Source organism: Pleurodeles waltl, chromosome 9, assembly GCF_031143425.1.
Source record: "Pleurodeles waltl isolate 20211129_DDA chromosome 9, aPleWal1.hap1.20221129, whole genome shotgun sequence".
Taxonomy (NCBI): domain Eukaryota; kingdom Metazoa; phylum Chordata; class Amphibia; order Caudata; family Salamandridae; genus Pleurodeles; species Pleurodeles waltl.
In genome coordinates, this window is record NC_090448.1 from 517553004 (window position 1) to 517577977 (window position 24974).

General features: G+C 46.9%; 1 protein-coding gene across 2 annotated transcripts in view; it reads right to left on the reverse strand.

Moving 5' to 3' along the window:
- SLC38A6 (solute carrier family 38 member 6) overlaps positions 1 to 24974 on the reverse strand; it is a 324618-nt gene that overhangs the window by 244315 nt on the left and 55329 nt on the right. For both annotated transcript variants that reach the window (XM_069207408.1, XM_069207409.1), the window contains one exon: positions 20492 to 20565. In XM_069207408.1, the coding sequence (XP_069063509.1) occupies positions 20492 to 20565 (74 nt within the window). The remainder of the gene's footprint in view (positions 1 to 20491; positions 20566 to 24974) is intronic.

Consider the following 24974-nt stretch of genomic DNA (forward strand, 5'->3'; position numbering starts at 1 on the left):
GTGAAAAGTTACATTTTATTGCTTTTCGAGCAGTCAGTCACACTTAGGGGGTCATTCCAAGTTTGGCGGGCGGCGGTTGCCGCCCGCCAAACTTCCCCCGTCAAATGACCGCTCCGCGGTCTTCATTCCGAATTTCCCGCTGGGTTGGCGGGCGCCCGCCAAGGGAGCGCCCGCCGGCCCAGCGGGAAAGGCCCTGCAACATAGAAGCCGGCTCCGAATGGAGCCGGCGGTGTTGCAGGGGTGCGACGGGTGCAGTTGCACCCGTCGCAGTTTTCACTGTCTGCTATGCAGACAGTGAAAATCCTGCTGGGGCCCTGTTAGGGGGCCCCTGCACTGCCCATGCCAGTGGCATGGGCAGTGCAGGGGCCTCCAGGGACCCCACGACACCCGTTCCCACCATCCTGTTTCACCGCCAGAAACAGGCTGGCGGGAAGGGGGTCGGAATCCCCATGGCGGTTCTCCCAGCCGGGGGTAATCCGGCGGGAAACCGCCGGACCCGGCTGGGTGACCGCAGCTTTACAGCCGCGGTCGGAATGCCGAATGAAGCACCGCCAGCCTGTTGGCGGTGCTTCCGGCGACATTCACCCTGGCGGTCATAGACCGCCAGGGTTGTAATGAGGGCCTTAATGTCTGATCCTTGCACGGGCAACCTTGCAGTATCAAAAGGTGAGGCTGCAGGTGATCCCTGCTGACCAATATTGGTCCTTGGCAATGAGGCACAGGCCATTGCCAGTTAGTTCCAATGCTTTCTTAGAGTTGAAAAATCCAAACCAGTTTTACAACCCGTTTTGCCTCCTGGGGATGCTGAACAGAGGTCCTGTCCTCCTCCCAATGCGCATTGAAAAGGCTTCTGTCTATGTGACACCAGATAGATCCATCGTATAGGGATCAGCAGTCAATTTTACCTTCATGTTCACACAGTAGCTGTTCATGATTACCTAAAGGTAGCCCCAATAAATGATGCACCGAGGTGATTGCCATAAGTCTATAATTGCCTTTGGGGACATATTGCCTTTGCAAGGTTTTTTGTTTGCAGATCCCGTTTAGCATCTCCCCCCCCAAAAAAAACAGATATGGCTCAGGCAGAACAGGGTTATCATGCATGCACACGTATGTATTATGATGATTGGCAGCCATAGTGTCATCATGCATGGGCGAGTATGCATCATGACAAGCCAGTCATTTTGTTTTCTTTTTTTATTCACTGTTCAGAGATGGCGAACATCCATTTTGGAACTGGAAATAAAAAATATAGAAAGTGTGATCCATGTGGAGAGGCTCAGCAGCAAATTGCAGCTGCTAAGCCTTACATTTTGTTTTTAAAAGCATGGCAGCGAAGTAGTTGTGACTAGGGGTAGGGTGAATTAACTGAGGCAGTGGTGGAGAGAGTAGCAACTAAAGACCTTGTCAGAAAAAAATAAAAAGAAAGGAAAAAGCGATGGAAAACAAGGAAAACAAAAGAAAAAGCAAACAACTCGAACAAGATAGGCATAAAAGGAGAAGCAACTCAAGAGTGCAGGGATACAGAATAGGGAGAGGCAGGAGAAGCAACAGGTGAGCTGGAGGGGGGAGAATGATTAACACAAAGACAGATGAAGACAATTAGTGAACAGCAGCAAACAAGAGAGAGAGCAAGAAAACATACTCAGAGTGCGGAGAAAAAAAGAAATTAGTAATTCCTTGAATCTGAGTAGTGGAAGGTTACAATTCACCCATTCAAACCTATACTTCAGGGCAGTGACATACACAAGCAGCACAAGAAGAGGAAGGAAACCAAACGAGGGACAAGAAGCCAACCAATGCTGCACAGTGGGGTTAGCACTTAGATCACTGAACGTTTTTAGCTGGTTAACAAGAGGTCTTGCTGTGAACATTGGTGGTGATGACTTACTGACCACACATCGCAGTACAACATCTTAACAATAACATTTTGTCATGTGTGCATGTGACCTCATACTTTTCTTATTAAGGTGTGACGTTTTGTATTGGAGTCTTTATCAGCAGGTATTGTACATTCATGTATTTTCCTCCCATCACCTCTATGCTCCAACGTACTGTAACATCAAGGACTAACATTACTGGCATCAATCCGATGTCCTAGATAAATCTGAAATCAAGTGCAAACAGGATTTGCACTCAATTTCAAATTCTTAGATGTGTCCAAACTGTGGTTCTATCCAGGATTTATGCCCGAACAAATCCCTTCAGTTATTAGATAAAATGGATGACAAAAACTGTATACGTAGTGGAATAATGTTCAGAAATATGTGTTGGTAACACTAGTTCAAGTTATTCTCCATTTTCCAATGGACAACTAGGAACCAGGTCCAAAAACCCGCCATTGTGAGCTAACAATAGGGATCCTGGGTGTTTTTGTGCCGGACAGCCTCCACGCATACCCCAAGTCAAAACGAGGGTCTATGTTTTTTGTTTTTTAACTTCAACTTGTGGCTTTCTAGAGGCTCATGGTTTTGCAACTGATGAGACATTCCTTGCTAAAAGGCTGTTATCAGTCCGAACCCATGGTGTCATACTGAGAAAATAGAACAGCCTTCAAGTTAATAATGCAATAAATACCCTGCTGATGAGCTCCAAGTGGAACAAAAAAAACGGATCAGCAGTTGCACTGAATCAAAATGCGTGGATCTGTATTGATACTTGAATCGTTTGGACGACTCTAATTCAACTGGGATTTGAGATTCTGTGCTGCGAATGAATGACTGAACACAACTGTGAAGAAGCAGATGAACTGCAAAACAAAGGACTACGTAATGCAATGGGAGACAGAAAACGGTTTGTCAAATTCCCAGAAACACATAGGAAAATTGTTAAAAGAAGCATGCTGGAGAGGACCCAGAAAATGAGTTTTGGCCAGTAAGGCCTGTACGCCTACATTTTCCTCTTTGGTTTGACAACTGGTTTTGTATCAGGAGGAAATTAACTGCTTGCCTTATGCAGGCTTTTTCTGCTAGTCCTGTGTACACTGTATGCATGGAAACGTAAAAATGTGCAGCATGAATATTTGCACACTAATATCAGTTTTTAATTGCTTGATCTGCAGTAAATTCTATATGTTGGAGGCGGAGTGTGAGGTTAAGTCATGGGATGATTTTAGCAAATATTTATTTTCTTGAATAAATTGTTTAGAGGAAAGCTCCATCTAAAAAGTGCCCCCTCACCTCTTCTTTGGCACACAAGTAATTACGTGTTACCGTTCCTGTCAATGGTTAAGGGAATTCAATGAAACGTTTTGTCCACCAGCTCAGTTTGATTGAGCGAACCATTCTGAACACGGTAAAAAGAAATAATCGGACAGAATGATTAATAAAACACAAGTCTCAAAAAGCATGATCCGCCTTACTGAATCAGTTAATATTTTCCACTTTAGCCAGTTAAGAATAATTGTTTTTCCACCGTAATATTTTTCAAAGGCACGTGCAAGCCTTAGCATGAGCCAGTACCAGGGCCAACTGGCCGGCATCGGGTGCAAACACATTACTAGACGGGTATAGGGTGCAGACTTTGCACTCAGAAATGGTTATCTGTCTTCTTACACGTCTGCGCGGCTATGATGCTTGATGTCACTCCTTGCAACTGCCTAATGTTGATCGATGTGCATTATATATTCTGTTTGAACAGAAGAACGTTGTGACTGCTCCATTTTGAAGATTTTCCTGTCCCTCTGCACTGCGCTCAGTGTCCTCTCCTCAGATAAAAGAGGCCTCGGGTGGGTTTGACAGCACCAAGTATTCCCCAGTAAGGGCAGGCGTCATAGCCTACATGAAAGGAATTGCTGGCTACTTTACCTATTTGTCCACTTCTCTTAAAAAGGGGTTTTGCACCATATAATTCGTGGGAGTGAAGCCTATTGATTGTGCCGAATAATAATGTATGTATTTAACTTTCTAGAATTGAAAGACACGAATTATTGTTGTGAATACTAATGATGCGCACACAAGACTGAATTCGCCGCTGGACGATTGTGGGGCGGTGGGGTAGTTGTACTGCCCAGATTCGCCACCAAAAGCCTACCATAAAATAAATACTAGCGAAACCAGCTTCTTAATGCACGAAGCATTTGAGAAACCGCCCGCGTTTGCTATCACACAGAAAAAAAGCTCATCTTTCTCTTCAACAAAACACGCAGTAGGGAGGGCAGGAGCAAGACACACACACATACCCACCCACACACACACACACACACACGCACACACGCACGCACGGTTAAACTCATGGGCAGCAGCCTGCATCCCTCCCTTGGCAGCAGAGGCCAAAACAGGCTGAACACCGACCGCAACAGTGCAAGCATCATCCCTAAACACAGACCTGGGACAGGTCAGCAGCAGTAATTCCCTCGCGCAGCATAAGTAACAGCGCTCGCGCACAAACACAATAAGTGCGCCATTGACTCTTTGACACTTTGCACAGAGTATTAAGAGAAGCATCCCATACACTCTAAACATTGTAACTGCATGGAATGGAGTCATGCAAGACGAACATGCTTACAGCACGAGTAAAGCGCTGACAGGAGCACTGCAACATCCCCTCACACGCATAAAAGTACAGCACAACCGTAGCTTGTGAGCTTCCACCACATGCAGAAGCTCTGTAAGGCAACAGCACTGCAAGCCTCACCGGAAAATTCAGAAATGGAAAAGCACTGGCAGCAGCAAGAACAGAGTGCCTCATGCAGAACGTACTGGTATAGTGCAGTGCAAGTCGCTCTCACACACAGGGCACAAACAGCAAACGTGCAACTCCCTTTCTTGCATTCTGTGATGCACTGGTGCACTGGTGGTTAATGATTTGCTCTTCTGGGGAGTACAGCGCCCAAACGCATTCGAGGAAATATGTCCTCTACTGGGGCGGACCTGATGCCAGATAAGCCTGTGCAAATACACGGAAGAGACTGGGGTATGATGTTACTTTGCGGTCCTACCCAGGATAGGGTTTGAGCCAGGTGTGTGAGCAACTTTCTTGGGTTTGAGCCAGGTGTGTGTGCGACTTTCTAGAGTTTAGGCCACGTGTGTGAGACCTTCTAGGGTTCGGGCAGGTGTGTGAGCGACTTTCTAGGGTTTGGGCTAGGTGTGTGAGCGACTTTCTAGGGTTTGAGCCAGGTGTGTAAGCGACTTTCTTCCTTCAGGAAAATGTTTGGGATTTTGTTACAAAGGGGTTGGTTTAATGCTAAATAAGGACTCGGACGAGAAAAGAAGAAAATACTAATATAAATTACAAGGCAGTTTAAAAGCTAATCTGCGCATCCTATGCTTTCAAATGTGTCCGTTTAACCGGCACCAAGAAGGCCTAACAAACAGCGAGAACAACTTTACAGTTCGCTAAAGACCCCCAAACTACCTATAGTCTAGCGGCTGCAGGCCATCCTACTGGAAAAGTACCGTCAGAATTTTTCTAAACTGAGAAACTCGTCAGAAGAAAGATCAGAGGAAATGGTGCAACTGGGAAGTAAAAAAAAAAAAAAAACGAAATCAGAGGCATGATGAAAGAAGAGAGCTTTTCAACTTGAGGACACTTGAACGTCCTTCACTAAAGTGCAATCAATGGCCGAAAAGATAGACACCGAGACTTGTCGACACATGCAACATGCAGATGGGAGCTTAATGGATTAACCACCTTCTGACGGCTTAAAAGGGGATCTGGGAACAAAAGAGGTCATTAGAGTGAAGCAATTCAAGTTTCTCAAGTCGGAATTAATGCATTTGCCACAAGGAGACCACGCGTAGGTTGTGGAGCACCCCGAATTAAAACCCTGAAAATTCTACAAAGACAAATACAACATATCCATATAAATGAGGTTAAATGTTTTGGGAATTATAAAGTTTGGAAGACTTGGTTTCGTGGGGCCAGAAAGTCAGTGGAATCAAAAATGTGCTTAGGTTAGAAGGACTGCTTCAGAGCACCAAGCATCGGGAGGATGAAACGTTCGATGGCAGTTGTGGAACTCGAGAACATTTGAAAGAGACGGCAACCCCCAGATGTTAACACTTTTTTAACCAGAAGGGTTTGGGAATGAGGCATTTCACCCATAGCAGTGAACCTTAATCTGCATGACTTTTCAGTGAGCTACCAGGAACTGCTGTAGTCTGCGAAGAAAATCTTAAGAGGCCAAAAATCCCCTAAAAGATCCCCTGTAATATTCTTTCAATCAGAGATGTTAAGAACTAACTTTAGGTATCCTTTGACTGGCACAGAGAATGTAAGGTTTAAGATTTTCATTTTTAGGAATATGTACATTTTCAGCCTGATTTGGGTGGGGTGGGGGGGCGGGGTGTAGGGGGTCTTCGCTGGCCAGTTTTAGTGACCAACAGTTAAACAACACTACACTAATAACCAAAATACAGGAACAAACATTGCCAAAGCCAGTAAGTTTCGCCTATGCAAGAGTTATTGACTTAGACAATGTGTTTTAGCCATATTGTACACAGTATGGCTGCTGTTCATTGGGACTAAAAGTTGCTGGAGTAAAGGAGAGTGTCGTGGAGTGGAGTAATGCGGTGTGGATGGTTTTAGAGTGGAATGGTAAGGAGTGGAGTAGAGGGTTGTAGAGTGGCTTAGAGTGGCATACAGTAGACTGGTGTAGAGTGCCGTACAGTGGACTGGAGTAGAGTAGAGTGGACTGGTGTAGAGTGCATTGCGTAGAGTGCTGCAGAGTATAGTGGCATACACTACAGAGGCGTAGACTGCAGCAGCACAGAATTTAGTGTCGTAGAATGCAGTGGTGCAGATTAGAGCGTGGCATATTTGAGCACCATGCCACAGAGTGCAGTGGTGCAAAATGAAGTGGTACAGAAGGGAGTGGTGTAGAGTAGAAAGGACAGAATGCAGTGGAGTAGAGTGGTGCAGAGGTGCCCAATGCTTTGCCTCAGAATACAGTACTACAGAGTAGAGGGGCATAGAGTTCAGTTGCGGAGAGTGAAGTGTTGCACACTAGAGTGTTTGTAGAGTGCAATGGTGTAGAGTGGTATAGACTGCATTGGCATAGAGCACTGTGGTATAGAGTCCTGTGGCATAGAGTGGCGTTCAGTTGTGTTGTAGAGTGCAGTGGAATTGAGTACAGTGGTGCAGAGTAGAGTGCAGTGGTGTAGAGAAGTGTGGTGTGGCAGAGTGGACTGGTGTAGAGTGCACTGGTTTAGTGTTGCAGAGTATAGTGACGCACAGTGTAGTGGTATAGAGTGCAGCAGCACAGACAACATCACAGAATGCAGTGGCATAGATTAGAGTGGGGCACAGTAGAGCACAGTGGTGCAGAGTGAATTGGTACAGAGAGCAGTAGAGTACAGTGGTGTGGCATAGAGTCACAGTGGTGCAGAGTGCAGTTGTGCAGATTAGAGTAGCAAAGAGTGCAGCAGAGAGTGCTGTAGCATAGAGTAATGCAGAGCGGAGTAGCGTAGAGTGCAGTGGTGCAGAGTAGAGTAATGCAGAGTGCAGTGGCCTAGAGTGCAGCGATGCAGAGTAGAGTGGTATGGAGTGCACTGGCATTGAGTGCCGTAGTGCAGAGTAGAGTGGCAGAGTTTAGTGGTGGATAGTGCAGTGTTGCAGAGTAGAGAGTCAGAGTGCATTGGTGTAGAGTGATGTAGAGTGCAATGGCGTAGAGGGCAGCAGCACAGAATTTAGCAGTGTAGAATGAAGCACTGGCATTGAGTGAGGGAGTGCAGAGTACAGTGGCATAGAGTGCAATGGTCTTGGGTACAGTGGTGTAGAGTGTAGTTGTGTAGAATGGCATAGAGTGCATTGGCATAGAGTACAGTACAGCAGGGTAAATAGCAGCTGTACAGAGTGCAGTTATGTAGACTGCAGTATCACAGGGGCGGAATCGTAAAGTGCAGTGGTGTAGAGTAGATTGTTTCAGAGTAGAGCAAAGCAATGCAGGGTGGAGTGGTGCAGGATAGTGCAGCAGCATAGAGTAAAGTGGCTGGGAATGCAGTAGCATCGAGAGCATTGGTACAGAGTGACATGGAGTGGCATACAGTGGAGTTTTGCAGAGTGGACTGGAGTGTCCTAGACTGGAGTGGTGTAGAGTGTAGTGGCAAAAAACAGTGGTGTAGAGTAGAGTGGCGTAGAGTGCACTGGCATAGAGTAAATTAGTGTAGAGTAGAGCAACGCAGAGTGAAGTGGTGTAGAGTGCAGTGGCGTGGAGTGGTGCAGAATAGAGTGGAGTGGCATAGCATGGAGTATGCATGGTGTGGTAGCACTCTGCCATAACATTTTCCATTTAAAAGACCATTATATTTGCAGAGACATACAGTTTTACTAATATTATTATAAAGCACAAACCATAATGTGTGGAAATGATATCACCTAGTATATTAATTCGTTTTGATAATAGTAAAGTATTTGTTTCCAATACACTTTAGAATTAACAAAAATTGTGCTTCATTTGTGTGTTCCTAATTCTGGTATATTCTAAAAATACTTGCACAGTTCATTTAAATGTTGCTGTGCGCTAGAAAAAAACTCTTTACTAACCCTACTATCCAGCAAGATTGTCACATACATCTTTTACTTTGAAGTTAGAGAAAGAAAAGTAAACACCAAGCTGCCTCAGAAGACAGAGCATGACATTTGACCTCTGTCTTTCAATACACAGCAAATGTGACAAGATAAGAGCAAGATTTACACTGCTGTTTACAGAAAGAAGCACTAGTGGAAGAATACAAGGAGAGCTGGTGTAAAGAGACTTTGCTCCTTGATGGACACAAACCTGCCCTGGACAGCCTAAAACAAATATAGCCAGCAAATAAAAGGCCAGAAAATGTGAGTTACTAGCCACAGCACCAATGGTAAGCAACGGGCAGAATGCATTCCCAGGAAAACTTTCTGAATGTAACCAAGATGTTTTTAGCAAAACGGTGCTGTCTGGTAAGCTTCAACATAAAAAGTGAAACTCTGGGAAGTAACTGAGTTCTCAAACTTCAGTGACGCCTGAAAAAAAGTGGGAATTGTTACACGTAGTTGCAGCTCGTATTCAAATAAAGTTACATACACAACATACATAGAGTCGGGAAAAAAAAGGTGTTATGGTCAGCACTAACTTTTACCCCATCACTTCTACTAGCTACTAAGATGGGTTAAGAATCAATGTGCATGACCTGAATCCATCATGCTGTGCATCATTTTGTTCACATCTTATCCTTGTCGTCAATGAAAAAATAGGATTTTCTTGATTCAGTGATGACAATGAGATGTCATACCACAGCACATGAAACTACACTTACTTAAAAGAAATGGAGGCATAGTTTTTGGCTACCTTAGACTTATGTGACGTAATTAATTCACGGAAGTAGTGTTCGAGTCACAGCGAGCACTGAATAACTAATATAAATGTGGTGTTTATAAGCACATTAAATAATAAATATTACTATTACTCAATGTAATAGTACTCGATTGACTGGCTTCGGAGGATAGAAAATGGACTTGGTCTTACCATTAAACTCCTAACATTCAACTCCCAGCAGAAGGCAGCAGTGAGCATTAAGTCACTTGGCCATCTTACTCGACACCGCAGCACTGACCTCCAACCTCCTCAACCTCAGACTCCGCCAGCTGGTCAACACTCCCACCCACATCGCCGGACACACCCTCGACCCCCTCTTCACCTCAAGCAACCACATCTCTTTCAGCCACACCTCCGAACTCCACTGGACCGACCATCACTGCGTCCATTTCTCCTATAAGAAAATTACCAAGCAGCATCTCATCCATCTACCCCCCTACCGCCGCTGGAGCAAAGTCACCCAAGACCAACTGACCAGCACCCTCGTCAAAAACCCTCCACCCGACGCAGCCGACCCGAACACAGCTGCCATCAACCTCCATCAATGGATCCTCGAATGCGCTAACACCTTAGCCCCTCTCAAGAAACCCACCGCCAACCAAGGAAAGAAAAAACCAGCCTGGTTCACAGACGAACTGACCACCTCCAAAAGCCTTTGCCAGAAGCTCAAAAAGAAATGGATCCTAGAACACACACCCAACAACCTCGCCTCCCTCAAAGACGCAAACCGTGAACACCACCAACGGATCCGCGTCGCCAAGCGCGCCCACTTCACCGAACGCATCAACAACGACGCCCACGACTGCAAAGAACTCTTCGGCATCGTGAAAGAACTCTCAAATCCAAAAGCCAACGCCAACGACATCCCGCCCTCCCAGAAACTCTGCGACGACCTCTCCACCTTCTTCCACCAGAAAATCGTGACCATCCACAACAGCTTCAACACCGGCCCACCGCCAGACCCCACCCCCGACGTCTCCACCCACGACTGCCGCCTCACCGCCTGGTCCCACGTGGATGACGCAGAAACCACAACAACCATGAACACCATCCACTCAGGCTCCCCCACGGACCCTTGCCCTCATCATGTTTTCAACTCAGCCAACGCCACCATCGCCCCCAAACTCCACAAGACCATCAACCTCTCATTCACCTCCGCCACCTTCCCGGACAGCTGGAAACACGCAGAAATCCAACCCCTCCTCAAGAAACCCAAGGCCGACCCAAACGATCTCAAAAACTTCCGCCCGATCTCTCTCCTCCCTTTTCCAGCTAAAGTCATTGAGAAGATCGTCAACACACAACTCACCCACTTCCTCGAAGACAACTCCATCCTGGACCCCTCACAATCCGGTTTCAGACGAAACCACAGCACGGAGACTGCTCTCCTCGCCGCCACAGATGACATCAGACATCAAATGGACAACGGCGAAACCTCGGCCCTCATCCTCCTCGACCTATCAGCCGCTTTCGACACAGTCTGCCACCGCACCCTACTGACCCGCCTCCAGGAAGCCGGCATCCAAGACAAAGCCCTCCACTGGATCTCTTCCTTTCTCTCCGACAGAACTCAGAGAGTCCGACTCTCCCCCTTTCGCTCCAAAGCCACCAACCTCATCTTCGGCGTCCCCCAAGGATCCTCCCTCAGCCCCACATTGTTCAACGTCTACATGGCCCCCCTCGCTAAACTGGCCCGCCAGCATCACCTCAGCATCATCTCCTACGCCGACGACACCCAGCTCGTCCTTTCCCTGACCAAAGACCCACTCACCGCCAAAACAAACCTCCACGAGGGACTAAAATCCATCGCCGAATGGATGAACAACAGTCGCCTGAAACTCAACTCCGACAAGACGGAAATCCTCATCCTTGGACGCTCTCCCTCGGCCTGGAACGACTCTTGGTGGCCCGCCGACCTCGGACCCCCACCCACCCCTGCCAGCCACGCAAGAAACCTCGGCTTCATCCTGGACCCGGCCCTCACCATGTCCAAACAGGTCAGCACCGTCTCTTCCTCCTGTTTCAACACCCTCCGCATGCTCCGCAGAATCTTCAAGTGGATTCCAACAGAGTCCAGAAAGACGGTGACCCAAGCCCTCGTCAGCAGCAGACTGGACTACGGCAACGCACTCTACACAGGCATCCCAACCAAAGACATCAAACGACTCCAGCGCATCCAAAATGCTTCCGCCCGACTGATCCTCGACATACCCCGCCGATGCCACATCTCCCCTCACCTGAGGGAACTCCACTGGCTCCCGGTGGAGAAGAGGATCACCTTTAAACTCCTCACCCACGCTCACAAGGCACTGCACAACACCGGACCTTCCTACCTCAACTCCAGACTAAACTTCTACGCTCCCACACGTCAACTTCGATCCGCCAACCTCACCCTCGCCGTCGTCCCCCGAATCCAGCGCAAGACCTGCGGCGGCAGATCCTTCTCCTTCCTCGCCGCCAAGACCTGGAACTCTCTCCCCACATCTCTACGCCAGACCCAGGACCTCCTCGCCTTCAGGAGACTCCTCAAGACCTGGCTCTTTGACCGCTAACTGCAGCGCACCCCCCCCCCAGCGCCTCGAAACCCTGACGGGTACATAGCGCGCTTTATAAATATCGTGAAAAAAAAAAAAACATCAGTGGTGCAACCAGACTTACATTAGTTGGGAGGGCACTAAACGTTATGTGGGGGAAGGATGGAGAGGTACTAACAATATACTTGTTCCACATTGTTAGACTTGGAATCATTGGCATGGTCTCCCCTAACTTTTTGCCTATACTTCCCAGGTTGTTTGTGTGCTGGACTCTGTTTTTGCTGTTTTGTTTGCTCTGGACACTTTTACCACTGCTGACCAGTGCCAAAGTGTAAGTGTTCCCTGTACAAATTTTATGTGTACATTGGCTATTCATGATTGGCATATTTGATTTACCAGTAAGTCCCTAGAAAGGTGCATTTGAGATGCCCAAGGCTTGTAAATCAAATGCTACTAGTGGGCCTGCAGCACTGGTTACGCCACCCACATCAGTAGCCCTGTAAACATGGCTCAGACCTGCCACTACAGTGTCTGTGAGTGCAGTTTCAAACTGCCAATTCTACTTGGCAAGTGTACCCACTTGCAAGGCCTAAACCTTCCCTTTTTATACATGTCGGGCACCCCTAAGGAAGGCCCTTGGTAGCCCCCTTGGCAGGGTGCAGTGTATGTTAAAGGTAGGACATGTACCTATGTGTTTTACATGTCCTGACAGTGACGTATTGCCAAATTAGTTTTTCACTGTTGCAAGGCCTATCTCTCTCATAGGTTAACCTGGGTGCTGACTTTAAATATGATTAAAGTGAAGATTCTCCTTGGGGGCAGATAGACATGTGCCGTTTGGGGTCTCTGAACTCACAATTTAAAAATACATCTTTTAGTGAAGTTGGTTTTTAGATTGTGAGTTTGAAAATGCCACTTGTAGAAAGTAGGCATTTTCTTGCTTAAACCATTCTGTGGCTCTGCTTGTTTGTGGATTCTCTGTCTGGGTCAGTTTGACAGTTGGCTGTTTACGCCTCCCCTCTAGACAATGACACAGAGGGAGTTGGGGTGTAGCCTGAATATCCTGATGGGCCACCTCGGTCACTTAAACCACATACAATGCAATCTCCAACCCCCTAATGTGTGTCTGGGGCCTGGCCTGGGCAAGGCAGGATCCTGAGAACAACAGAGACTTTCCTTGAAGTAGGCTTACTTCAAAAGGCAGAAAAGGGGACCCAAACCCCTGAAAATCAGATTACCTCTGGAACCATGAGGAAACTCTGCCAAGGACAAGAGCTGGAGAAGCTGAAGGAGGAGTACTGCCCCTTTGCCTGTGACTGTGCTTTGTTGGGGTGGCCTGCAGTAGCTGCTTCTGCCTGAGAGAGGACAAAAACTGACTTGTGTGACTTCCCACTGGTGAAGAATCTCCAAGAGCTTGAATTGAGCCTGCCTCTTGTTTTTGAAGTCTCAGGGACAACAAAGACTTCTCTCTGCCAGCACTTGTGCTTTCTGCAGAGAGTCCGTCTGCCAAGTGGTGCCCTAAACTGTCTCTGGGCCCTTGAAAGGTGCAGCTGGTGGAAAAGGAAAGAAATCCACGCAAAGAAACTTGTGCGGGGAAACTTATGAAGCACCACCCACTTCGCGGCTGAAAAACGACATGCTGCCGTCCTCGCGGCTAAAATCAACACTCCACCTGCATCCCGGCTGGGAGATCGACGCAACGTGGCTGGAGAAATGATGCGCAACACCCGCAGCGGATGCTGTTAACGACGCAAGCCCCCACACAGCACGGATTCTTGACACAGTGCAACCAGATTTCGCAACATCGCTGGGTGTGGAAAATCAACACAAAGTCTCACTGGACCCGAGGTGGCTGTCCAGATCGACGCATTGCTCTCTTGCGGGAGAGAAGAAACGAAGCACGCCGACCCGACCAGAGGAGGAACAATGCACGCTCTCGCTTGAGAGTGAGAAATCAACAAATTGCTGGCCTTTTTCGACACACGCTCTCCCGTATGGCTTTATTTTGATGCTATTCAGGTACTATTGTACGCTAACAAAGTTTTCACTGTTTTCTAAAGGAAGTAAGGCTCTTTTGCTTTTTAAATTCGTAACGTGACTTGTGTATGTTGGATTCTTGTCGTTTTAGTCTTGTTTTGTTTAGATAAATATCTATTTTTCTAAACCTGTGTTGTGTCATTTTGTAGTGTTTTCACTGACTTACTGTGTGTGTTGGTACAAATACTTTACATCTTGTTTCTGAAGTTAAGTCTGCCAGCTCGTGCAAAGCTACAAAGTGGGTGAGCGGGGGTTAACCGAGGGGGATTCTCCTTTACCCTGACTAGAGTGAGGGTCCTTGCTTGGACAGGGGGTAACCTGACTGCCAACCAAAGACCCCATTTCTAACACTAGTGATCAGTGGTTGGGATTGGGCTTGTATTTGTGCTTGACATACAGTGATTAAGTGTACACTACTGTTTTCAGTGCAGACCACTACGTGACCACATACTACTTGTCTTGTGATTTTGCTTATTCTCTTTTTTGGATTTTTCCCTACATCCATTTTGTGGTAATCCTTGATTGACTTCTGAACTCCATTTGGGAACTTGTTTTTCTGCCTTTGGAACTTTGTACTTTTAACTCTTCATCATGTCTCAATCTGGAGATGCATCAGCTGGAGCTGCTTTTGATTTAGGGAAACCGGAGAGTTACACAGTTGCCCAACTGAAACAGTTCTGTAAAGATCATGCCTGTTCCATTAAGAGCTCCACAGGGAAGGAGGAGCTGCAAAAGGCACGGAGGGCCTGGGTGACAGCCAATGAAGCTGAGGGGCACACAGAAGATGATGAGGAGGGTGAGGAGTAGGAGGAGGAGGTGCAGAGTATTCACAATGATATAGTGGGTGGGCCTGTTATGTCCAGGGAGAGGGCAGGTAGCAGTGTGTCATCCAAGGGTATGACTCCTGAAGAGGTGCAGGACAGACAGGCAGAGAGGGCTCACCAGTTGGAGTAAATGGGAATGGCCATAGAAGAGAAAAAGTTATTGTTGGTTCATGAGCTCAGCTTGAGGGAGCTGGATCAGAGGAGCCAGTCTAGTAGGGATGGTGGCAGCAATAACACAGTGCAGCCTGAGAGGAGGGTGGACATTCCTAAGGACCTTGTGAAGGATTACAAGAGGGAGAATGACATACTGTTGTGGTTTAAGGGGTACAAGTCTGCTCTCCCTAAGAATCTGATCCCTGAAGCTCGTGGGGGGTGGGGGAGAGGGGGAGGTCTGTGGGAGCACTTCGAGGTAGAGGGAAGGGATACTCTGACATGCATAGGGGATCCCCAGGGGCTCACTTACCCTATCATGAAGGATGCCCTGATCACTAGTTATAGCCTCACCCCTGATCAGTATAAGGACACGTTTATGTCCTATAAGAAGAAGGAATCCCAAACATGGTTGGAATGTGTTTATTCTTTTTGCAGGTGACTGGATGGTTGGGTGAAGGGCAGTAATGTAACAACATTTGAGGGGCTTTACAATTGGATTGCTTGGGAGCACTTGTACAGTTTATGTTTTCCAGAGCTGCGCCAGCACCTAACTGACAGCAAGCTGACTGGCCCCAGGAAGCTTGCGCAGGAAGCGGACCATTGGGAGAGCACCAGGGTTTCAAAAGATGTATGGGGGAGACTATGCCAAGAGTGGGCAGGGTCCTCATCAGAAGAAGTGGGGGGTAAGGGTGAACAGGGGGAGTTCTCAAAAGGGCCCCAGACTAGTTCCCAGGTTAAAGAATCCGAGCCCTCTGTAGAAAGGAAACCATGGATCTCTACAAGGGAAACATGCAGAGAAGGGGTCCCGCAAGTGCTTTGCATGTAATCAGGAGGGTCACATGAGGGGGGACCCCAAATGTCCCAAGTGGAAACCGGCACCCACTGGTGCTCAGTAACAGGGTTTGGCCAGTGTCGCGCTTGGGGAGGAGTTGGTTCCAGGTGGGTGGGAGCCAGCTGAGATGACCCTTGTCTCCTTTGGGGACAGTGAGATGGTCCAGAGGACCCTCGTGCCTGAGAACACTAAAAAGTACAGGCGGTGGGTGACCATCAGTGGACAGAGGGTAGAGGCTCTGAGAGACACAGGAGCCAGTGTGACTACAGTGAGGAGTCACCTGGTGTCTGAAGAGCAGACTGTGTACTTCACCAAGTAGTTGCAGTGGACAACTCAGAGCGCCTGTGCAGAGTGGCGCAGGTTCCTTTTGATTTGGTGGGGGGGGGTCTCAGGTTCCTTGAATGTAGCTGCGAGTCCAACCATGCCTGTAGATTGTTTGCTTGGCAATGACCTGGAGGATTCCCCTTGGAAGGAGGTGGAACGCAGGTCACATTTGGAAATGTAGGGCCTGCCTGGGTGGGCCTGTGTGTCTTCCTGGTCTATGTCAGCCTGTCAGGGTGATCAGGAGACTATGGAGCCTGAATGAGTGGCCCAGGTGTCTGCCAGAAGAGGAAGGGCAAGGGGAGCGGGAAACTGGCTCCAAAGGTTCCCACGGTCCAAGAGGGGGAGACCCGGGAGCTACAGGGGAACAGGTGGCTGAACTGGGTGAAGTCCCACAGCTGTCACAGTGGCAGCAGGAAGGGGGGGCCACCAGGGAAGCATTCTGTGAGGTACAGAAGTCATGCCCTACTCTGGAGGGTTTGCGGCAGCAGGCTGCAGACCAGGCATCTGGCAAGGAGCCTGGATCACATTTGATTTACTGGGAGGATGGCCTCCTATATAGCGAGCCTAAGGTTCCTGAGCCTGGGTAAGCCCGTGTGCTGGTGGTACCCCAGAGCTTCAGAGCCTTCCTAGAGGGTCTGGCTCATGATGTGCCTTTAGCTGGTCATTTAGGGCAGGACAAGACCTTTGTGAGGCTTGTCACCCACTTCTATAGGCCCCAAATGCGCAGGCACTCTGATGCTCATTGCAGGTCTTGCCAAACTTGCCAGGCAAGCGGCAAGAGTGGGGGGAAATGTAAGGCTCCCCTCCAACCTTTTCCTGTTGTCAGTACCGCCTTTGAAAGGGTTGGCATTGACATTGTGGGGCCTCTGGATCCCAAGACAGCCATGGGCAACAGGTTTATCCTGGTCTTGGCGGACCATGCCACCCGGTACCCTGAAGCCATACCTTTGTGATGGATCACTACCCCTGTGGTGGGCCGTGCATTGATGTGAGTTTTTACCCGCATGGGGTTCCCCACGGAGGTGGTGTCTGATAGGGGTACCAACTTCATATCAACAGCTTTAGTCCTTTTAAGCAGTTGTAAAGCCACTCTGTGAGGGGACCTTTGAGTCTGGTATAGGAGGCTTTGGAGAAAGCCCCTAGTAAACCCCCCAGGATGTATTCAGTTACATGCTGGCTCTAAGAAACCAGACTGCTCGCTTCAGGAGTCTCGCACAAGAGAACCTGGAAGCAAGCCAGGAAGACATGAAACGCTGGTATGACCAGAATGCCACTATGGTAGAGTTTCAACCTGGTCAGAAAGTGTGGGTGATGATGTCAGTGGAGCCTATGGCGCTCCAGGACACGTGGACTGGGCCATTTGAGGTGGTAGAGCGCAAGAGTGAAGTCACCTACCTGGGGGACTTGCGACTCCCAGGAACCCTTTAAGGGTCCTCCATGTGAACCGGCTCATGCCACAAACTGAGCGGATTGAATTGTCCATGCTCCTAGCAACAGATGTTGGGGTGGAGGAAGAGAGTGAACCTCTCCCTGACCTCCTGTCTGCTGGAGAAAAAGATAGGTCTGTGGAGGGAGTGATCCTCTCGCCCTCCCTCACCCCAGAGCAGCAGAAGGACTGTTGCCAGGTGTTGGGCCAGTTTGCATCACTGTTCTCCCTGATCCTAGGGGTCACACACTTGTGTACACACAATGTGGACACTGGGGACAGTCGTCCTGTTAAACACAAAGTTTAAAGAGGGACTGACAGGGTAAGAGCTAACATTAAACAGGAAGTCTCTAAAATGTTAGCGTTGGGGGTCGAGTTTTCCAGCAGCCCTTGGGCCAGTCCAGTGGTTTTGCTCCCAAAGCCTGCTGCTCCTGTTGCCACTACGTAACTCCAGTTCTGTGTGGATTACCAGGGACTCAAAGTGGTCACTAAGACTGACGCGCACCGCATCCCCAAGCTGATGAGCTCATTGACCGGTTGGGAGCTGCCAAGTACCTAAGTGACGTGCCAGTACCCAGAAGTAAGATCAAACGTACTCTCACTGAGGGGACTAAGGAGAGGTCTGCATTCTCCACACCAGATGGGCACTACCAGTTTAGGGTGATGCCCTTTGGAATGAAGAATACCCCTGCCACCTTTCAGAGGTTGGTCAACCAGGTGTTGGCTGGACTGGATAATTTCAGTGCTGCCTACCTGGAGGACAGGTAGGACATGTGCTTATGTGTTTTACATGCCCGACAGTGAAGTACTGCCAAATTTGTTTTTCACTGTTGCAAGGCCTCTCTCTCCCATAGATTAACATGGGAGCTGCCTTTAAATATAATTAAAGCACATATTCCCTTTGGGAGCAGATAGACATGTGGAGTTTGGGGTCTCTGAACTCACAATTTAAACATACATCTTTTAGTGAAGTTGGCTCTTAGATTGTGTGTTTGAAAATGCCACTTTTAGAAAGTAGGCATTTTCTTGCTTAAACTATTCTGTGGCTCTGCTTGTTTGTAGATTCCCTGTCTGGGTCAGTTTGACAGTTGGGCTGTTTGCACCTCTCCTCTAGACAGTGACACAAAGGGAACTGGGGTATAGCCTGCATATCCTGGTGGGCCATCTGGGGTGAGGGGAGGAGTGGTCACTTATACCTGAAAGGGCTGTGCCTGCCATCACACAATGCAGACTCCAACCCCCTGGTGTGTGTGTGTCTGGGCCTGGCCAAGGCAGGATCTTGAGAACAACAGAGAATTTCCTTTGAAGTAGGACTACTTCAAAGGCAGAAAGTGGTATCAGAAGAGCATCCAAAACCCCTGAAAATCATATTACTTCTGGAACAAAGAGGAACCTATGCCAAGGAGAAGAGCTGGAGAAGCTGGAGGAGGAGTACTGCCCCTTTGCCTGTGACTGTGCTTTGCTGGGTTGGCCTGTGGTAGCTGCTTCTGCCCTAGAGAGGACAAAGACTGACTTTTGTGTGACTTCCCACAGGTGAAGAATCGCCATGGGCTTGAATTGAGCTTGCTTGAAGTCTCAGGGACAACAAAGACCTCTCTCTGACAGCACTTCGGCTTTCTGCTGAGAGTCCTGCCTGCCAAGTGGTGCCCTAACCTGTCTCTGGGCCCTTGAAAGGTGCACCTGGTGGAAAAGGACAGAAATCCACGCAGAGACCGCCGTGCGGGAAAACTTTCGACGAACCACCCGCTTTGCAGCTGAAAATTGACGCTCCACCTACATCGCAACTCGGAGATCGACGCAACGTGGCTGGAGAAACGACGTCCAAAACCCGCAGAGGCTGCTGTTAACGACGCAAGCCCCCATGCAGTGCGGTTTCTAGACAACGTGGGACAGGATTTCGACGCAACATCCCTGGGCGCGGAAAATCAACGCAAAGACTGACAGGACCCAAGGTGCCTGTCTAGATCAACGTATTGCTCTCTTGTAGGAGAGAAAAAAACGACGCACTGCTACCTGACCAGAGGAGTGAGAAATCAACGCATCGCTGGCCTTTTTCGATGCCCGTGCGGCTTTATTTTGACACTACCCATGTATTTTTGTATGCTAACAACGTTCTCACTATTTTCTAAAGGATGGAAGACTCTTTTGCTTTTTTTAATTCATAACTTGTCTTGTGTATGTTGGATTTTTGTCATTTTGGTCTTGTTTTGTTTAGATAAATATTATCTATTTTTCTAAACCTGTGTTATGTCATTTTTTAGTGTTTTCACTGGGTTACTGGGTGTGTTGGTACAAATACTTTACATCTTGCTTCTGAAGTTAAGCCTGCCAGCTCGTGCCAAGCTACCAAGGGGGTGAGCGCGGATTAACTGATGGTGATTCTCCTTTACCATGACTAGACTGAGGGTCCTTGCTTGGACGGGAGGTGACCTGACTGCCAACCAAAGAGCCCATTTCTAACACACATCTCAATTCACCATTGAGATACTGTATGCTGTACAATCACAGGGTGTCTGCCCTGTGACACCGTCATAACTACATTAATGATGAAAACTTTTTACCGGTTTTGGAGTGAGAATAAAGGGAGACCCCAATGACGGGAGCATGTATTGGCACTCTGGTTTAAAAAAAAAAAAAAAAAAAGAGATACACAATTAAGACCAAGACAAGGAGAACCTTTTCCCTTTTAAAAGAAACACATACTGCACATATTTTCAGGCAAATGCGGTAAAGAGGTGGCTTCAGGAACAAACTCAACAGCAGGGACTACTTTCAGGAGGTGCTGGAGATAACCACACTCAATTGTGTTTCTCGATATAGCCCATTTAACCTTCTGTGGCCCTGTTAAAAGCCCTGTCAGTTTGCTATCAAAATCTGCACAAGAGATGTCTAATACGAAAATAGAATTTACAAAGTGAATAAAAAGCAGTTTGATAAATTTTAATTAAAAACAGGTAAAATAAAAGTCTAAGATGTTATTTTAGAACAAAGAAAGTAAAATTTGTTTTACAGTAAAGTAACGCAGTCGCTGTTACAGTTGTTTCCATGCAGAACAACAACTACACTTACCGGTCTGAATGCACATGCTAAGGAGGAGGTATATGGAATACGATGCTAGGCTGGCCACAAGCAGCAGTAGGATACTGAAAAGTAAAAAAAAAAAAAAAAAAAAAACAATCAGAAACTAAAAAAAGATTTGAAAGAGGTAGTATCATTTTGCATTAACCTTTTGCCCTGCGCGCTAAACAAATCAGCATGACTCAAAGCCGTTATGACTTTTCTACACAGTGTCAGCTGATCACTGTTCCTAAACTTGTCAACACATCACTTTGCTGTTCATGCTTAATTCTGAACTTTGTCTACAGCAGAAGGGAACAACAGATACATACTTTTGAAACGACGACAGACCTGACAGGAGAATCTAAATTATAAACAATCGCTGTAATACTTTGTAATCTCAAACGGAAAACAGTAAAACAGTCTGGCCAACGAACAACAGTGAAGGGATTCAGTCTTTGGGTTTTCCCCTAATAATTCCCGATCTGTGCAACTGTAGAGGTGATACCACACTGTGAAGCGCTTAGACACCCCTCCTGGCAGCCATAGGGTCCCAGGTCATATGTGACACCTTCAGCTTCAGCTTTTTAGCAACGGTTCCCTGCAGACAGACATTTCTAAGCGTATATTTAAAATGCCTACAATGCTCAACAAGCATTGTAAAATCCAGTGTGTCTTGCCAAGGCAGACATGCACTGTCTTTTTGCTATTGTTTGTAATCATATGTAATAAGCAAAAAAAAAGGCAAATTATAAAAACTGAAAAAGTGTCCCAGAGGCCCGTGCACAGTAGCACTGGCACAGAAGTACACTCCTTGAGGCGGGTGTGCACATGTGATCAGGCAAAATGATGTCACTGACGGTGCAAGAAAGATAATGGATGAAGTGGGCTGCCCCTTTGCTCATTGCTGTATGCTTGCCAAAATCCGCAGTGTATTATATATGTATGCAGTGTGTTAAGATTTTTTGGGAAAATATGAGGCAGGTCAACAGCTAAAGTAGTCTCTAGGACAGACCTAAAAATGAAACTGCAGGTCTCGAAATGCAATGCTCTGTTTGGTAAAAAGCTAGAACCGACTTAAGGTTTTATATGGCATGAAGACACTTGTTAGCGATTACCTTTTTAGGTCTGTTAGCCAAGACCTTTCGTTTTTACCAAAATAATATCACATATTTACTTCATCTGACCTCTTCATTGATTTGGCCCATTAATCAGAAAGGAACTTACTCACTACACATCCATCAACATGCAAACACGTCATCTACAAAGACATCCAACTCCTGCATCACAAACTGACCGCACATAGATTGCAATTTCCCATCATCCAAAACGATACCCCATATACAACACCTATACACATATCCAACACAACTACAACAGTAAAACAACCTCATTCTCACAGCAAACACTACTCTGTCCACTCCCACTAACACAACCTGCCATCACCCACACAACACAAAACCATACTATACATTACTTTCAGCCTTATAGATACACACTCCCTGTTCATACAAACTAACACTATCATCTATTTGCTCCACAGACCACCTTTTATCATGACAATTCCTAAACCCAGCCTTCCAAAACACCATCTACAAACGCCCTTCCCCTCTCTTCACTAATTACACTCAACCATACAATCCTCACACTCCACCACACATATTACCTCTTCCAGTCATCACAACTAACACAAACTCCCTTGACACACATACATCCCCTCTTACACATCTCATACATTTGGGAGAGCGTAGCTTATATTTATATGAAATGTTTATGAACGAACGTGAAATAATGCTGCATAGAAAAAGTATTAATGTATTTTGCTAAAACGTGCGCTTGAAATGTGCCCACGGGGAGTGACCGTCAATATATACAATGACTCATGAAACTGACTAATAATGTTGAAATGTTATATTAGGATATGATTTTGCACTAATAATAATAGGTTATATGTAAGGGTTCTGCTAAATAAATCATTAGGCCTTAGTTAGCATGAGTCGAGGCCTAGCTGCCTGGTTTTCATATTAAATGTGTTTTTCTAACGTGCAATGTGCTGACTTGCTGAAGGACATGAGCTCTTGTTTTTTCCAAAGCTAGAAGATGAATGTAACTGTAGTAGATCTGTTGTCATGAAATTCGACTTGCTTAGTGAAACATTCTTGCTGAATGCAACAGTGTAGACTACATGCAGGTACAAGGTCGCCTGAACTGGTACAGACAATGGAGCCACTGACTAAAGATGCAAAGAAGACCACGAGAGTATGAAATCATACCGGACATTCTACCCAGTAAAGATGTCAATCATAAGGACCAATAAACTACGTGAGAATAGTTATGGGGTGACAAATTCAATGAAGTAATTGAAAAACTATTGGATAGAGATAGTGGGGTACTGACCCCAGCCAATTAGCTTTTAGGGGATTGTACAACAGAAAAAGGAATAAAAACCCTTGACACAAGGAAGAGAATCAGAACAGGAGAGAATAGGAGACTAGGAGAGAGTTAGGGAGATGCTGATGCGATTTGCTATGACCCAGGCACTTTGGCACTCTGCATAGAGACTTTGCTGTTTGGTTCTTAAAACCATCCTCGTCTTATATTGCCCGTTTACACTTTACCTCCTTATGAGGGAAGTGCCCCCTTTTACCAGATTGCTGAATTCCAGATGGCGAATCAACTGATGTCCTGAGGACGAAGACCGAACCTGAGTTTTTGAAGCAGAAAGTGTTGCCGAAAGGGACTGATTGGCAGAAAATCGATCGAACATCACAGGAAGCCAAAGAGTCGATTCATGCTTACTATGAGAGATTGTTGAAAGCGTTCAAACATTACAGTGGCACTGAGGTCATTGAGCCGAAAGACATGCATTATCTTGTGTTCAGGTTTGTTGAAGTGCTGAGACCAGAAATTAACCAGATGATTAAGAATCATTTGATCTGTTGGCAAGCGAAGCGGATTGAGGAGGTGTTGCAGTATGCAAAATACTGTAGTGACGAGATTGAGTTGAAGCAGAGAAAGTTGAAAGAGAAGGTGATGGTGATGCAGATTAAGGCAGCGCAAGCAGGGATGCAAGGAAATGGAGTACAGCAGGTGATACAGCAGCAACTGCAGGGGAATGGAGTGTTTCAGGCACAGCCAAGGGGTCGAGGACGAGGAGGTTTTGTGAACCGTGGTCCAGACTTGAATACTGTTGTGGTTCAAAATGATGTGCAGGGGATGAAAATGGTGTCACCATGTCACGCATGCGGGCATGGGGCATTGGAAGCGGGAATGCCCAATGGTGGTGCAGGATGGTTTTGTTCAACAAAGCAATGATGTCGGTACCTTTCAGAATGTGAGAAGTCCAAAAATGAGAGGGCAAAAACAGAACTTCCAGAATAACATGGTACAGATGCAAGGGTTACAGCCCAAGCAGCAGATGCAAATGCCGCGTGTTCGACCAGCACAAATGCAGCAGGCACAGCAGCAGATTCCCATGGTACCTAGACAGCAAATGCAGATACCATTAGCTCCAATGGGACAGCAACAGGTAATGCTTCCTCAACAGGTCACAGGTCAAACAATTAGTCAAAATAACACAGTACAACAGTTCCCATTGCGTGGTGAGGACAGAATAAACTATGAATGGTCGGATGATTGCTCAGAGAATGAGGAATGCAGGCTTGCAGCGTCCCTAGAAGTAGATCAGAGGAGACCCTATGTAGAGGGGAAGGTGATGGGTCAAAGTTTTGTTCCTAGTTGATACAGGAGCTACACGCTCTACAGTCAGAAGTGCAGAGGTTCCGAAATTACCACTTTTGGGGCGTACCATAAGGGTGGTAGGAGTAGCAAATCAGTTCCTGACAAACCCAATTACAGATCCGGTCCAAGTTGAGATTGGCAACTTCCAGGGACTACACAAATTTGTAGTCTGTGATTCTAGTTCCGTATCCCTGCTGGGAAGAGACTTACTGTGCAAAACGAGATGTTCGATTACCTGTTCCAATGAAGGGATTGCGGTGCAGACGAACAGTGATGATGAAGGGGATGATGGTTAGTTTCCAGAGTTAGAGACTGAGACCGCAAATGAGGAATACCCTTTGATAACCCTATTCCCAATGCTTACAGTGAATGACTTACCACCTGAGTTGCAGGGAACAGTGACAGAGAAAGTGTGGGACCTGACAGGAAAGAGAGTGGGACTGATAAAAGGAGTAGAACCGGTTAATGTAGAAGTGAAGCCGAATGCTGTGTTTCCCCAGGTACCGCAGTACCACATGGCACAAGATGTCCTCATCCAAGTAGCGCAAATAATTGCAGACATTGTGAAGCAAGGGGTTCTGGAAGAAGTGCTGAGTAGCACGTGTAATTCACCAATAATGGGTCTGAAAAAGCCTTGTGGGAAAGTTCGAATTGTTCAAGACCTGAGGAAAATAAATGAGATTGTGGTAAAGTGTTGCCCCATAGTGCCAAATCCAGCTGTAATCATGTTTCAGGTTCCGTGTGATGCAGAGTG